Source organism: Tupaia chinensis, unplaced genomic scaffold (genome assembly GCF_000334495.1).
Source record: "Tupaia chinensis unplaced genomic scaffold, TupChi_1.0 Scaffold000368_1, whole genome shotgun sequence".
In the NCBI taxonomy this organism is placed as follows: Eukaryota; Metazoa; Chordata; class Mammalia; order Scandentia; family Tupaiidae; genus Tupaia; species Tupaia belangeri.
In genome coordinates this window covers 1,127,894-1,145,267 of record NW_006159865.1, presented here as the reverse complement: position 1 = coordinate 1,145,267, position 17,374 = coordinate 1,127,894, and the positions used below count along the sequence as shown (strand labels likewise).

The following is a 17,374-nucleotide window of genomic DNA, read 5'->3' as shown; positions in this document are numbered from 1 at the left end:
TGTGCCCAAGATCCTGGGAGGAGAATGGAGGAGAAGGGATTGCGGCATGGCCATCCCCCCTGGGGGGTGATTTCTTGCTTTCTGTCTCTCTGTCTCTCTCTGTCTGTCTGGCGAGCGCACGCGCACTATAGCGAAAAACCTCTACCAAAAGAAAAAATTTTGAACTGTAATCATTAAGCAGGGTAATGCAGATAAAGCACCAAGCACATAGTAATCGCCCTCCAAAGATGAACTGTCACTATTTGGCCTTTAGATACCATCAAATTATTAGAAAGTCATGTCCAATACAAATAAACAGATAAAAATACTGTAGTTCGCTGATAAGTTTAGTTGATATAACAAAGACATCAGGGATGAATTACCAAGTATGTGAACTCTTTATATTTATTTAAACAAGAATAACATGAAAGGGGAGGCCCTGTGGCTTAGTGCTTGAAGGAGCCAGATCCCACGTGGCACAGTTCAAATCCCAACCCCAGCAGTTTGAAAAACACGCTGAGCAGGTGTGTGTGTGTGTGTGTGCATAGCCAAAATTTTAAAGGATGGGGAGAGGGAGAAGAAGGGATTGCTGTGTGACCACACGCCACGGGGAGTGTTTACTCCCCCTCCCTCTTCTCTGTCTCTCTCTGGTGAATGCATGTGCTCTCAGGCAAGCAAGTAAATAAATAAATAAATAAATAAAATAACAAAGTAGACTTTGGAGTCAGACCAGCAGGATCCATGTCCTATTCTTGCCACTTACTAGTTGACAGTGCTAAGTGTCTGCTGCTATTATTATTATTATTAAACAATTGCTCTATTGTTCCCAAACCTTCAAAGATCCCTCTAATCTCATTAGAGATTTCCATGTTTTACAGATGCAAAGTCAAACATAAAAGTTTACAGATAAATTGTAGCAGAAGCACTATTCCTTCCCTAATAAAAATATAAAAACATTATCATAAAAATATCATTCTTCTCCCCTCCTTTTGGTGAGGTCCAAGGTGCAGCAAGCCTCCAGAGTGGAACTGTAAGGATGGAGCAAGCTTGGGAGGAGTGGCAGGAGAGGGAGAAAAATGTACAGAACGGTGCTTTAGAAAAACCTATTTCCCTGAAGCTCTGAAGAGGCGAATGTTGGGCATTCAATTAAAAAGCACGCAGTCGCGGTCAGCAGGTGGCATGGTGGTTAAGGCAGCTGGACTCCCCATAGGGCTGACTGCACTTAGAATCCCAGTCTTGGCAGCTTGCTCTCTCACTTTCCCTCTCTCTCTGTCTCTTTTTGATCAAAAAAGTAAAAGTAACAAAATTGAATAAGATTAAATAAAATAATTCCTAAAAGAAAAGTATGTTGCTACAGAAGTGTAATCACTTTGCTAATTTCAAGGGTGCACAGTGATCTCGGCAAAAGATAGAGCAGGGCCCCAGCATGAGAGGAGAGTGAAAAGGTTGTAGGCACCAAGTCTTGGCAGAACCTGAATTACTGAGAAACAGTCGGATAAAGAAAGAGAGGAGACATGACAGACAAAGAAAAGAAGACATGTCATTCATAAAGGTATTAGAGAAATTCCTTGAGAAAAACATGACTTCTCTTTAATTAATGCATGCACATTCTTTGAAAACACTACCTGTTGTTTGCTTGATTGAACGTTCAAAAGGCACCGAAGTCTTTTAAGATCTGAATAGTCCCTGGGAAAAAAGAACACAACATTAATCAACAGAAGATTATAGGTGAATAAGGCCTTTTATCCCCTCATTGCATTGCCACTTGGAAGTTTTTCATCTATTTGCCATAGGGTGCATGCACTAGCATAGAGAAATTGAGACAGAGACAGACAGAGAGAAAGAAAGAGGGACAACACCCCCCAGGAGGATGTCCATGCCACAATCCCTATCCTCCATTCTCCTCTCAGAATTTTGGGTAGGCACATACATGCACCCACCGGGCATGTTTTTCAAGCTGCCGGCTCCAAGACTCCAATCCACAGTCAGACATGTGGGCCCTAGCTGCCTTAACTACCATTCAACCCAGCTGGCTGTAAACGCCTCCTTTTCTAGACTGCAACATAACACACAAAAAAAGTCCTTTGAAATTCTAACAATGATCAAATGTTTCAGTAAACACTGTAACCCAGAGAAGCTGTTGTCAAGAGTCGACTCTGTTTCTCCAAAAGCCCTTAAATCTGTTCAGTAGACATCAACTGAGTTAATAATTAGCAAAGACTGGGGATGGGGTTACCTGGTGGTGAGTCCTTGCTGTTTTTTATCACTTGATTTTTCTGTGCTCTTCACCTTTTTGTCTTGATCAGGCATGGTAAAACATCAGTGCCACAGAATTAACATTGCATTCCTTTCAAAGTAAACCAGAGGAAAAAATGTTAGCTGGGTGTATGTGCCAAAACAGCCTCAGTTCATACAGACAGTATTCACGTGTAACATTGAGTTAAAGGTGCAAAAACTACCATTGATTTCTAGTACAATAATAAAAGTGTTATTATAAATACCATTTATCATTCAAAGGGCTATAGACACATTCAGGGCATAGTTTATAGTAACCCATGAGCCTATATTGTTTGGGTTACCCTCAGTTTGAAGTATTGACATCCATTGCCCCTACAAGTATTCTCTGCATGTCAGAAAAAGTGCCCCCATTTGGGATTTTCTAAATATATTTGTATAGACAATATCTAAAACTCGGATGATGCTTTCATGCCGCCTGTCTTTCTCAACCAGTATCCTTGTCTGCAGGCTGCCAGTTGGAAGATTCCTCCTTCATCATGGATCACATCCCTAAGAGTTTAAGAGAAAGTACTACCCTCTTGCAAATCTGTACCCAGTGACACAAAATGTCACTGGATTTCCAGAATCTCTAAAGCTTGAGAGCTGCCTCAAAGACCCCGATGTGGTTAACGCCAACTATAAGCTCTTCTAAAACACCTGGCCAGGTCTTGCATAGCTCCTGAACTCACTCAACTACCCAGCAGTGAGGCCAGCCCACCTGGGAGTAGTCCAATAGGCATTTTAGTCTTCGGGATTAAGGTGTGTACTGTTACCACGGTCATCCTTTCTAGAATTAATTTTAACACAATTTCCCAGCCTCACTCAAAAAAATAAGTACAGATTCACTGATAGACAGATAACAATTTTGTAAATCAATCTGTGTTTCAATTATTTTCCTTTCCAAGGTAGAAACAAAAAGGAAGCTGAAGATATCCGTACTTCTGATCACATAGCAAAATCAAATATACGATTGGTTTAATTAGATTGGATGTAAAAGTTTCCAACTGTGCTTCAATGCCACAGTTTTGTTGTGTTGTTCAGGCATGAAAATGCATGCGTAATTGTCTCATAATTGCATGCCTTAATGCATTGTGAAGCCTATGGTCAAAATTCAAGTGTTTCAGAGGTATTTAGAGGTGAAAGGAGTGTACCAATGACTGCTTCATGGCAATGGAACCTAGTGAAATTTCATTTTTGTGAAACACACAAAACAGTTTACCTAAGAAATTAAAAATGATTTTTCAAGTACAGATGTCCTATCTGTGACAAATATTGAGTTGTCAGAAAAGTGATGATGTATTTTTCTTTTTCTTTTTCTTTTTCTTTTTGTCGATGCGAAAATGCATCACATGGCTTTTCCAACACCCCAATAGTTCAGCTGGAATTAAGATTTGGGGCCAAGCTTTCATCACAGATGTACAACAAGGAAAGACTCCGTTTTAATACTTGAGGTAATTACTTAGGCTATACCACCAGAGATTCATTCACGCAACAAGTATTTATTGAGTATTTACTATGTCTAATGTCAGACCAAAAAGTACTCAAGGTAAAAGAGGCTATCACAGGGATAGGATTCTGTCATGCAAAGAAAAATTCACTTGTTAACTTTTGAACGTGTTTTGTGAAGTGTTCAAGTAGATTTAACATCTTGCTTAACTCTAAAAGAAATAAAGAAGGGGAGAAAAGCAGAAAGAGTGGGGAGAACAGAAGATCAATAAACTCATATTTAAAAGCAAAAGACCCGAATGCTTTTACCTACAGAAATTAAAATGCCACCAAAAGTTTAAAGCGAATGGAAAGTCAGTCAAGATAAATAGAATCTAATTTTACTTTTCCTCAAGTTCAGAAGGAAAATTCCACAGATATACTGGCCTGGTGATGGCTTCAAATTCCTGTTCAAATTACAGCTACCGCCTGTTTCGGAAGTGGGAAATAAAACTCAGGATGATATGCACACGAGAATGTGTGAAAAAGCTCACAGGTTTCTTCTGCTAGAAGGAGATCACATTTACCACTCTCAAACCCTGCTAAACATCCTGTCTTATTTCTTTGCTTAATCTCCATAATTTTATTGACTGGGTAGGTGAACAGGAAATAATCATCTAATAGTTTTATCAGTTTGAGATTAGCATGTATTCTGTGATCTGGAAGAGCGAACATAGATAACTCTGTGGAAATGTTTCACTTAATTAAACAGTAAACAAATTTACGAGTCGAATAGGATAAAAAACAAAATCCTTTCTATTAATGGCTGCTAAATAGAAACTATTTTGAAAAGGGCTAAGAGAGTTGAGAATGTCTTAAAATATTTCACTCCATTTTAAAGTAACAGAAATGATTACACTATACTGATGCTGATAAACCAAAATGGCGTAGGGCGAGGCAGCTCATATCTTCATTCAAGTTGTCTAGAGGCAGACCATATATTGGGGTGTGTTCATCCATTTATTGCTTTCCTAACCCCATAGGGCACGGACTATGTTTTATCCACAAATATATTCTCCCACATAGAACAATCGATGGCAAAGTGCAAGCACAACATAAACACTCAAAAAATATTTGTGTTATAATCTGTGAAAACTGACTCAAGTGTTTTTAATCAGAGTTTGGGAATTGTGTGCTTTTTAAAGCTTATTTATTGGGTCGTCGGAAAAGTCATGACGTATTTTTTCATGCAAAAATGAGTCATGACTTTTCCAATGACCCAATATTTTTTTAGGCTAAGAGTCTCCCCTGACCTCCCAAGCCTGCTTCTTCTTGGTAAAGCAACCTGTAGTCCCTACACTGCGAACCTTGACATGTGCTATTATGACTGCTTGGTTAACTCATAATATACATATTCATTGACTCACGAATGAAGGTTATTTTTGTTTTTGTTTGTCTTTTGTTTTTTATACTTTTTGCTGTAGAGTGCATGTGCTTGCCAGAGAAAAACAGACAGAAAGAAGGAAAATAAGAAATCACCTCCCCTTCCCGGAAGGGAGGCCACACCATAATCCCTTCTCCTCACTTTCCCCTTCCTTTCAGGATTTTGGGCACATACACATGCCTGGCATGTTCTTCAAGCTTCTGGGTCCAGGACCCAAACCGAACAGCTAGCCATGTAGGATCCATCCAACCTTAACTACCATGCCACCAGCTGGCCCAAGGGTAGTTTTTAAATAAATGTGTGTCATTACTCTTGTAGTTCAACAAATCTCTCATAAGTCTCCTTTATAAATCAAATCAATTGATGTACATTCCAATATTAGAATAATCTTGAACACATTTGGGATGTATCTCATTTATTCAGTCAGCAGAATAAAAATAAGAGTTCTATATAAAATCATATTCATCAATAATGCTTTTGAAGCTATCTGCAGTGAAGAACTTGTTTTAAATTTCCAGTCTATTGTGGACTAATCCTTTTGGTCCAAATCTTGTTTGGTGAGACAGGTCCACGGATCATGTGCTTGGATGTCAGGGCAATATGGAATTATTAACTGCTTCTGAATTCTTACTCTCAATTTCTGCATTTATCTCCTCATGGACCAGTAAAATACCAGTATGAATACCACCTGAACAACCCTAGTCTGGATTATTAAAGCCTGTCTTTTCCAATAACAAGCCTATTTCACAACAAGCCTAGATGATTCTCTGATTTGAGAAACCCAGCCCTACACACAGAGCCTGAGGGGACTAACCCAGTAATTGTCAATTCCAATGACAACCAGGAGAGGGAGAGAGTGAGCCTGAAGGAGAAAGTCGTGGCCAGGGAGCTAGGACTGGAGGAAGCAGTCTTAACTTCTGTTTATTTTTTATAGTTTTTGCTACAGGGTACATGAGCTCACCAGAAAAAGGCAGATAGAACGAAGAAAAGTAAGATATCACCCCCTAAAAAAATGGCCACACCACAATCCCTTCTCCTCCATGTCTCCCTCCTTTCAGGATTTTGGCCACATACATACACATGTCTGGCATGTTCTTCAAGATTCTGGTTCCAGGACACAAACCACACAAGTAGCCACGTTCGATCCATCCACCTTAGCCACAATGCCACCAGCTTGGGGTTCTGTTGCAGTTTCATTTGAGCAAAGGGTTCCACTGCTAAGAATAATGATTAAAAACCACTGATTGGCTAAAAATGTATAGATGAGATGGAGGCACAGAGATTATAACACATGTACCTACACGGATTTTCCTTCAGTTTTCTAATGGAAAAGCTGAAATTTAGTTTTTGCTATTCTATTTTTTTTGAGAGAGAGATTTTTGCTATAGGGCACACGTGCTCTCCAGAGAGACAGAAAGCGAGAAATCATCCCCCAGGAGAGATGGCCACATCACAATCCCTTCGCCATTCCCCTCTTCAGATTTTGGGCACACATGTATACGTGCCTAGCTTGAGTTTTAAGCCACCTAGTCCAGGACTTGAACCGTGGTCAACTTACATGAGAGTCCAGCGACATAATAATTACACCATCTGCTGGTCCCAGTTTTTGTTATTCTTACATAAGGCAATAGGCACAGTCTGAAAGAATGCATACAGAAACTAAATGCATGTTATTTTAAGGACAAAAGTTTTTCAGTATCTTTGCTTTGCATAAGGCAGTCACGGACCTGGATGCTCTCTCAGATGGGAGAGAAAACTCTTCCCATACCTTATGGGATAGCCAGGTGGTTTGGTGTTTACAGCCCTAGTCAAGTACAGACATAATCACAGTTCTGACTCCTTGTTGAATTTTGAAATACATTTTGGAAAAAAAAAAAAGAAAACCTCTAAAAAGTAAATCCTATCTTCTATTGTCCTCTGAAATTTGGGCTGATGCTAAAGAAGTCCCCAGAGACACACACCTCATTTGCTTATGGTCGCTTGGTAATTACAGTGTAAACACATATGATAGAGAAAGAAATCCACGCCATCATGCCATGGTAAAATGACCTAATTAATGATAATTAACCTAAATTGCGCAATATAAACCCACCAACTACATAACACGGTATTTGTGATGCGGTTTTCAGATCCTCCACCTGGAAATCCTCTTCCATTCCATGGTTGCCTTAGCTGCTGAGAGATCCTGAAATGGCCTCATCCTAACTAAATATCACACACAAAGTCATTTGAATCACTGTGGGGAAAAAAATGTCACACCATTATCTTTTTGTCCTCTAATTATTAGGTCATCAGAAATTCATGACGTATTTTTGTTTTTCTATGCAAAAATGCATCATGATTTGCCCAACAATCCAGTACCTAGGTTGTACCTTTATATATTTCACTTTACTTATGACATCTATTAATGATTAAGAAACAGCACTTATAAAATAACAACGGCACAAAAGCTTAGCAGGACGACAGCAAACTACCACTTGAGCTGCATCAGATTTATTATTTTGAAAAACGCACTAAAATAAACTGCTATGAACCCTACCACAAAAGGAAGTCAGAACGTCTTTGTACCAACAGTGAGGAGGAGTCTCTCTTCCCTTTAATTATGGTCAGGCTTCTATATTAGACAACGAGTTCCAGTTCTGTTTGTGCTCAAGCAGACAGATTCAAAGAACTTAGAGAACTCCCAGTGCCGTAACTAACTGGCAATGCAAAACAAAACAAAATAAAAGTCCTTTACTGTAGATATTATTTACTTGAAATTCTTCAACTAGTGGTTCTTTTTTCTTTTTTTTTTTTTGGAGAGGTTTTTGCTATAGGGCGCATGCGCTTGCCAGACAGACAGAGAGAGACGGAGAGATAGAAAGCAAGAAATCACCCCCCAGAGGGGATGGCCACACCGCAATCCCTTCTCCTTCATTCTCCTCTCGGGATCTTGGCATGCACGCACACACACCCGGTGTGAGTTTAAGCCACTGGGTCCAGGACTCGAACCACGGTCAACTACATTGGAGTCCAGCAACATAGCCATTATGCTAACTGCTGGTCCCCAACTAGTGGTTCTTTAGAGGAAAAAAAAAAAAGGGTGACTAAAATAAGATAAAATTCACATAGAGAAGACAGAAATAAGACAAACATACATTAAAATGCATTGGTCAAATTTATTTTATTTTATTTAAGAGATTTTGCATGCACTCACCAGAAAGACAAAGAGAGACAGAAAGCAAGGCATCACGCCCAAGGGAGATGGCCATGCTGCAATCCCTTTTCCTCCATTCTCCTCTCGGGATTTTGAGTATGCATGCACATGTGCCTGGAGTAAATATCAAGCCGCTGGGTCCGGGCCTCGAACTGTGGCTCATCATGTGGGAGTCCAGCACCTTAACTACTACGCCACTTGCTGGTCCTGTTGAATTTCTCAAGTTAGATGATTACACCATGGTGATGTAAGATGTTAACATTAAACGAAGCTGAGTAAAGTGTATGTGAGAACTCTCTGTACCAGTTAGGCTGTTTTTATGCAAGTCTAAAATGATTTCAAAATAAGCATGTAAAAATGGATTGGTCATTTGAGCAGTTTATTTAACTAAAGTGCTTTGATAATAGATTTCTTTTCGCAAAGAATACATGTGTTGTATAATTAGTCTTACAGATACAATGGTGTTTGATCTTTTCAAATTATTTGTGTTCTAGAAAGTTCTATGTCCTACACAGAATGTGTGAAGTTAAATTTGTCAAATGACTAGAAAATAAAAGCTACACATACGCATGCACCTTCGAAGTCAAATGAGCAAAAAAGTGGAAGAAGTTCTACAAGAAATATTGTAGAATTTTACCTATCACAGCTCAAAAAAAGAGTTGGGCTCTTCAGTCTAAACTGTAGTCTTGATTTTATCTCTTATATTAACCTAAATTGTGCGATATAAACCCACCAACTACATAACATAGTATTTGTGATATGGTTTTTCAGATCTTCCACCCAGAAATCCTCTTCTATTCCATGGTTGCCTTAGCTGCTGAAAGATCAAAATGGCCTCATCCTTACTAAATATCAAACAGAAAGTCATTTGAATCATTATGAGAAAAAATGTCACATCCCACTAACAATATCATTACATTGCCATTGTTCTCTCAATGGGGGATATGTGGAGTTAGCAGAACCAAGACAGTTATTACAAGAAAGAGCCTAGAAAGGACCAGCAGGTTGTGTGGGGGTTAAGATGCTGGATTCCCACATGGCTGATCATGGTTCAAGTACTGTACCTGGCAGCTTGATAAATCATGCTGGGGCATAGGTCTATGTGTGCCCCAAATCCCAAGAGGTGAATGGAGTTCTCGAGAAGGGATTGTGGCATGGTCATCCCCTTGGAGGAAGATTTCTCACTTCCCCTCTCTCTGTCTCTGTCTCTCTCCAGCAAGTGCACATGCCCTATGATAAAAAAATTAAAAAAAGAAAGAGCGAGCGAACCTTAGAGAACATGCAGTATCATGGGTTTAATTCCTTCCAGACTCAGGAATAGAATATAAATTAATAAGGACAGATGTAGAGTAGATAATAGTGGCAGAGCCTCAATCAAAACTGAGAAGGGGCCCAGCCCCTGTGACACAGCAGTAACGCTGCGCTCTGTGAGGCCGAAGGCCATCCGGCCAACCACGGGTTTGGTTCCCTGGGTTGGTCTGAAAACTCGTTGAGTGTATGCACATACACGCACACTGGTGACCATGATCCTGAGGAGCTGCAGGCTGGGGCAAGGGGATTGTGGCACTGAGAACATATCAAGGGGGCTTTCTCTCTCACCTTTCTCCTCCCCTTCTCTCTCGTGCACACACACTATCATTAATAAAATAATAATAAAGTAAAATAAACTCAGAAGGTATACCCTCCCAAGAGGGATTCAGAATTACATTAAAAAGGAAGCACAAGAAGACAAAACACTGCACAAGATGACAACACAGATCTACAGGTCATAAGTTGCAGGCCATGATTCAACTCCCTTCATTTATCAGATGAGGTAACTAAGGCCCAGAGAGGCCAAATGTGTCCCAGGTCACACGGTTCCCATAAGAATGGAAAAAGGGAGCCCAGTTCACCTTTAGAGTCTTAAATCTTAATGGAAAACTCTAGGGTAAATGGAAAAGAGAGAACCTGCTGACACTGGCCATTGGCCAAACACAAAGGATGATATAATAACAATTGTTTGCATAACTTCACCTCCTGGACCTGGGGTGCTTACAAATCTCCATTTATCCATCCTGGTTCACTCATGTGAACTATGTAGGTGGTGTATTTTAATACCATCTTATGATGGGAAACAAAGACACAGTTGGTTAGAACCTACCCCAGTGAAGGGCAAGCATTATTGTGACCTTGCACCTGAGTCAGTAGACTTGACACCTTCCTTGTGTAAGCAGTTTACACTCCAAACAACATTCTATTTTATATTTAAACAAGCACTCGGGGGATAAAAAGAACCAAAACTCCAAACAGTACTCTGATCCCCCTCTCTCATTCCTCCAAATACTTATTGACCACCTGTTACAATGACGGGCTCTCCTTTCAGTATCTGGCTAATGCTAACCCAAGCTGGTTTAAAAGTGCTATTCCAGGGGCCAGTGGGAGGCACAATGGTTACATCAGTGGACTCCCACATAGTCGACTGTGGTTCAAGTCCCGAACCCAGTGGCTTGAAACTCATGCTAGGCCGGTGTACATGCATGCCTCGAAATCCCAAGAGGACAATGGAGGAGAAGGGATTGCAGCGTGGCCATCCCCCTTGGAGTGATTTCTCACTTTCTATCTCTCTGTATATCTCTGTCTCTCTGTAAGTGCACGCATCCTATAGCAAAAATCTCTCTCTTAAAAAAAAAAAGAGTGCTGTTTCAAAGTGAACTAGAATATTGGACAACAACAGCCTCCTCATTTTCATGATGTCGTCCCACTCAAACTCTTACCTTTCTTAATAAAGGGAAATACCTCAAATATGAATGCAGAGTCCATGGCTCCCCTCAGCTGTCACTGCATAGTGGTACTTAGGCTGTTTTGTTTGTGGCTCGTGTGACTGCTATTCCATGTGTATTCATGACAGTTTATAATGTGCCCGTGTTAGAAAAAAAATCAGCCTGAGACTCACATATTAGGTGGTGATATTGAAAAGGGAAAAAAGGTCCAGATGTAAAGGAAGAATTGACATTAACCAGTCAACAAGAATGATTAAAGTAGCTCACTAAGCTTCTCTTCTCTCATTGACCCCAAACATAACATTACATTCTACATCTTCAAGAAATATTCGAGACCCTAATATATGCCGGACAATGAAGATACAGTATGGAAGAAGACACGGTCAAACATGTTGGGGCCACTTGGTGACGCAGAGGTAATGCAACCAGAGATACCTGGGAAAGGCACTGGGTTTGCGTCCCAGGACTTATCATTGATCACAACTCCCAGCAGCGGTCCCCAACCTTCCTGGCACCAGGGACCAGCCTCACAGAAGACAATCCTTCCACAGACAGCGGGTTGGTCCCAGGATGACCTGAGCACACCATATCCACTGAGCACCCCATTCCCACCACTACGAAACTGTCATACACAATGAAATAATCACACAGCAAGAGGGTTCACACTCCCATGAGAATCAGGTCCGCCCCTGATCCGACAGAAGGCAGAGGCCAGGCAGCAATGTCAGTGACAGGGAGTGGCTTCACAGAGGAAGCTTCGCTTGCTCACCTGCCACTCGCCTACCCTCCTATCTCCTGCTGTGTGACTGGGGGACCAGCACCTGTCTATGGCCCTATGGCCCAGAGGTTAGGGACCTTTGCCATCCCAGGACATCCCTGAGCATACCAAGTGTACACACACATGCCTGTGATCTCAGCCCGCTAAGACTGGGAGTGGGTGGAAGCATGAAACCCTGCTGAGAATTTCTCTCCCAGAAGAAATAAATGAATCAACTTTTTGAAAAAATGTCTTCCAAAACACAGTAAAGATCAAACAAGTATAGGGACCAGCAGTCGTAATGGCTATGTTGCTGGACTCTGATGTAGTCAACCATGGTTCAAGTCCTGGACCTGGTGGCTTATACTCACGCTGGGAGTGTGTGCGTGCGTGCCCAAGATCCCAAGAGAAGAATGGAGGAGAAGGGATTGTGGCATGGCCATCCCCCCGGGGGGTGATTTCTCACTTTCTATCTCTCTGTCACTCTCTGTCTTTCTGGCGAGTCCATGCGTCCTATAGCAAAAACCTCTCCTAAAAAAGAAGAAGAAGAAAAAAAGATCAAACAAGTATAGACTCAACTCAACCCTCTAGACCTTGTACAAGTGAAGAGCACACTGAATAATCAGTCGATATTGACAGCACTGATAACTTTCTGAGCCGCGAAATAAAATGAAATTTCATCTAGTATTTTATTTTAGGTGCATTTCATTATTTACTATGTTCTGACTATTCATGAGACACTACTAGCAATACAAAAATCAATCTATCCACAACTCAGGGAATGAGAAATCATAAGTAGGTAGTCTAAATCTTATGAGACTGCTATAAGGGCTCGAACCACGGTCAGCCATGTGGGAGTCCAGCGCCCTTAACCACCATTCCACCTGTTGGCCATCATTCTACTTCTTTTAAAACTGACTAAGTCTTGGGGCTGGCAGGTGGCGTGGTGGTTAGGGGTGCTAGACTCCCACATGGCTAACCAAGGCTTGAGGCCCAGACCTGGAGGCTTGCTTTCTCACTTTCTCTCTCTGGCTCGCTCTTACTCTGTCTCTCTGGACAAATTAAAATGAAATGAATACATAAAATAAAGTAAAATAATTTAAAAATAAAATAAAATAAAATAAAACCTACTAAGTCTAGGGACTAACAGATGAGGTCATGGTTATGTCACTGGACTCCCACATGGCCAACCACAGTTCAAGTCCCAGATCCAGCAGCTTGAAACTCACCCTGGATGCCAAAATCCTAAAAGAATGGAGAAGAGATTGTGGTGTGACAATCCTTCACTTTCTCTGTCTCTATCTCTCTGTGTCTCTGGTAAGCGCATGCACCCTAGAGCAAAAACACTGTCTAAAAAAATTTTTTTTAAACTCTGCTAAGTCTTCTTCTAAGTACTTTAGTATATCCATTTAATTCTCAAAACAACCCTATGTGGTGGTGGATAATGTTGTATCTCCAACCTGCAGATGAAAAAGAATAAAAACTGAGGCACTGTAAAGTTAATTAACCTAATCTAATAATAACGATAATAATAAGAGCAGATGTTTACGGGTGGTTACTCTGGTTCCAGAAGTGCTCTCAGTGCTTTCTGTACATCTCCAAATGTAATATCCCTGACAAATCTACAGGGGACTACCATTACTGCCCCCATTTTACAGATGAGGACAATGAGGCGCAGGGAGGCTATGTCATACACCCAAGTCACACAGCTGGTAAGAGGCAGAGCAAGGACATGAAGCCAGGCAGAGTTGTCCTTAGCGATCTAATGTTGTACTCTCATTTATTGGTAGGATTCATTGAGCTTTCTGTGTGCCCAAGTGAGTTTTCTAAATAAATGGTTGTCTTTTTAATAAACAGATACTACTTTATACTTGCTCCTTTCAAACTAATCAGCAATTCCATCTTTTGCCAATTTACCATATATATGGTGTAGCGTTTTCCTGATGGCCCAGGGTCAATGTTACGGCCACTGTGCTTTATGCATTCTGCCTCTAGCTTTTCATTTTTACTGGAGTGGTTTTTAAAGTCTTTTTTCTCGTTACAGGGTGTGTGCGCTCACCAAAAAAGACAGAGAGAGACAGAGAAACAGAAAGCGAGAAATCACCCTCCAGGGAGGATGGCCGTGCTGCAGTCCCTTCTCCTCCATTCTCCTCTTGGGATCTTGGTCATGCACACATGTGCCCAGCTTGAGTTTAAGCCACCGGGTCTGAGACTTGAACTGCGGTCAACTACACGGAGGTCCAGCAACATAGCCATTATGCCAACTGCTGGTCCCAAAGTCTTTTTACTACAGATGGGCCAAACCATGGCCGTATTGCCACTTTGACTCTCCTGGCTGCTTTGACACTAGAATCCATGCCCATTCTAATTATTCCTAACAGAAAATTGAATAAGCTCTGAGTTGATACCAACTCCGTGGACTTGAGCACACGACCTTCATTATGGCTATCACAGATTTCAGCTGAGATGAGGGAAGTCTGATGTGTAGATAAGTATGAGTAATTATTTTACTAAATGAGAAATCCTGTATGTGGTTTAGCACGTTTATTTATTTATTTATATATTTATTTATTTATTTATTTATTACATTATGCTACATGTCTTCCTCTGGAATATCAAATCTTTGGAAAATGTAAAGCCCATTCCCAAATTGGAGCCACACATTCTGATTCCAAGCCGGCACTTTCTATCCCCTTCTTCTGCTTTATCCTGACCTGCTCACTTCTCTCTCTTTTCCAGGTAGACCAGAATACAAACAGCACACACTTCCACGGCACTTCCTAAGTACCTATCACTATTCTAAGAGGGCTGCCTGTGTTCATTCATGTAATGTTCACAACCACCCCATTTTACAGATGAACAAACCGAGGTGCAAAAAGATTAAGAAGTTCATCTCCAGCAGTGAGGGAGTCAGAATTCAAACCCAGGCGATCTTGTGGGAGAGACTGCAGTCTACAGACTCAGCCAACTCCTCTGAGAACAGTTCTAAGAGAACACGGTCTTTGTTTTGCTTACTGCTAAATACCCAGGTGCTCCAGGCATGTCTGTAGACTGTCTGAATGAACTTTCAGCTCTTCTGCCTATCCACGCACTCCACTCGCTTCACTCTGGCATCATCCTCAATGCCTGGCTGGCTCAGACAGGCAGAGTAACATTCCAGCCCCTTTGACCTCCTACACTTCACTGGTTGCACTTTCTTTCAACTTGTCCTCATCTGGCATGGAGCCTTGGATCCAAGAGATGGGCAATAAATACTCGTTTAATGACTGAGTGACTTGCCTGTGTCAAGATGCCATATAGAAACGTGACCAGGTAATATAATGTCAGGATGGTGCCCTAGAAACTGCACTTGAGGGACCACCAGATGGTGTAGTGGTTAAGTCTCTGGACTCCCACATAGTCAATTGCAGTTTGAGACCTGAGTCCAGTGGCATAAAACTCACACCGGGCGTGTGTGCCCAAAATCCTGAGAGGAGAATGGAGAAGAAGGGATTTGCAGCATGGCCATCCTCCCGGGAGTGATTTCTTACTTTCTATCTCTCTATCTCTATGTGTCTCTCTGGCGAGTGTACGCACCTTATAGCAAAAATCTCTCTTAAAAAAAAAAAAAAAGGAAGGAAGGAAGAAAGAAAAGAGAAGAAACTACATACAACACTCAACTGGATCCAAAGATCGATTTTTATCTTTTTTGTGAACTGACCATGAAATCCGACCCTCTGTGTGTTTGTTTTTATTTTTAAATGTGAAAATTTACTGTATATAATGTACTTGGTATGGACGGTAAGCACATCATCTTTAAAACAATCCTACGACATGCTTTATCAGTCGGTTGTAGCGATAAACTGATTAAATGCTAAGTAACTTGTTACAGCCCACCAAGTTAAAATGCTGGCACTAGGGTTCAAATCCATGTACTCACGATTCCAAAGCTTAGCTCTTGCAAACCTTCCTGTACTCTCTCCTTCTCTCTACCATTTTAAACCTATGGCAATAACAGCTACCCACTATCACGAGGATAATGGCATAAGGTATAGAAAGAATCGAAACACAGTTTCCAACAACCAAAGGGTTTTAAATGAAATCAAAACACAAAAATTTAACATTCAGCTTTTACAAGTAAAAACTTCATCGGCGCAAAGTGATTTCTGACTTTTTTGGAACTAATAAGGATGCCATGAAAAACAATGATGCCATTTTAGAGATCTGTTCATTTAACAAGTATTTGTTGAGCACCTGCTGCATGCCAGTACTTGGCTAGCTGCTATACAATACAGTGCAATGCAATGAAATGCAATACAATGCAATAATGGTAAGACAAACACAGCCTCTGCCCTGCCCGCACGGAGAGTCTAGAGGAAGAAGCAGAAGACTAGTCGGGCAACACACAGAGAATAACTAGAGAGTGATGGGGGGATGAATGGAGGGTACAAAAAAGGGGGGCCAGGCATCTGAGTGACAGTTAAGATAATCCCACCATGGGACAGTATGTGGCATGTCTGGGAACAACCAAAATGGAACTGCTGAAAGAAGACCTAACTAAGGATTGGTTTAGCCTAATGAAGAATCTTTTCAGGACTTACAGCAGGGAAGAGAAATGACCTTATACACTTCTTAAAAAGATCAGTCTAACAGTGCTAGGGTAAATATTTTAAGTAGAGCAAGACAAGAATTGGTCAAGTTATGGTGTTGAATTTAACCAAGGGAGATGTAAGAATGGAAATGGTGATGTGGAAATTGGTTCGCCATCTGTTAAAAAGATACAGTCTTGGGGCCGGCTGGTGGTGTGGTGGTTGAGGGTGTTGGACTCCCACATGGCCGACTGTGGTTCGAGTCCCAGACCTGGCAGCTTGCTTTCGCGCTTTCCCTTTCTCACTCACTCTGTCCACCTCTAGTCAAATTAAAATAAATAAATAGAAATAAGAGGAAGAGAAGGAGGAGAAGATGAAGAAGATTGATATTGACGAGGATGATGCAGTCTTGATCACTGTAAGAGATGCAGGGGAAGAGGCAGGACGTGCCCTCGCTGTGGGTGTTGGTACCAGTGGGTGATGGTGCCCCAGACAGCACGCCCGGCGGGGCGGGGATGCACGTGTGTGCGGGTAGCTGGCACGTGGGGCCTGGGGCTCTGGCGCTACTGGGCCGTCTAGGCTGGCCTGGGGGCTGTCGGGCCAGCGGCTGGCAGTGGGTGCTGAAGGCCGGAAAGGGGCAGGGCTCGCCCAGGTGCAGCAGAAATGCAGAAGGGCAACGTCGGGCCGCATCTTGTGAAAGGGGGAGAGAAAAGCGACGCTCCGATGATGGAGACCGAGCCTCCAGAAGCGCAGGAACAGACGGAAAGAGATGCACTCCTGCTCGGTTTGGCCAACGACTTCCTTAGCGGACGCCCCTCAACACGGTCGCTGATGCTTTCCCTCCCGCCCACCCAACCCCGTGGGCTTCGAGGACAGGGTCCACGCAGTGACCCGCCCAGAGACAGCAGTGCTCTCTGCTCTGCCGCTGCCTCCTGTCGGGCGACGCTGGGTACCGAGGGTGGGCAGCCG

General features: G+C 41.9%; 1 protein-coding gene across 5 annotated transcripts in view; it reads right to left on the bottom strand.

Moving 5' to 3' along the window:
• Positions 1–17,374, bottom strand: part of NEK10 (NIMA related kinase 10) — a 225,545-nt gene that overhangs the window by 199,900 nt on the left and 8,271 nt on the right. For all 5 annotated transcript variants that reach the window (XM_006153310.3, XM_006153312.3, XM_006153311.3 and 2 more), the window contains exons 2-3: positions 2,216–2,326; positions 1,605–1,665 (exon numbers count right to left, since the gene is read on the bottom strand). In XM_006153310.3, the coding sequence (XP_006153372.1) occupies positions 1,605–1,665; positions 2,216–2,289 (135 nt within the window). In that variant the 5' untranslated portion in view covers positions 2,290–2,326. The remainder of the gene's footprint in view (positions 1–1,604; positions 1,666–2,215; positions 2,327–17,374) is intronic.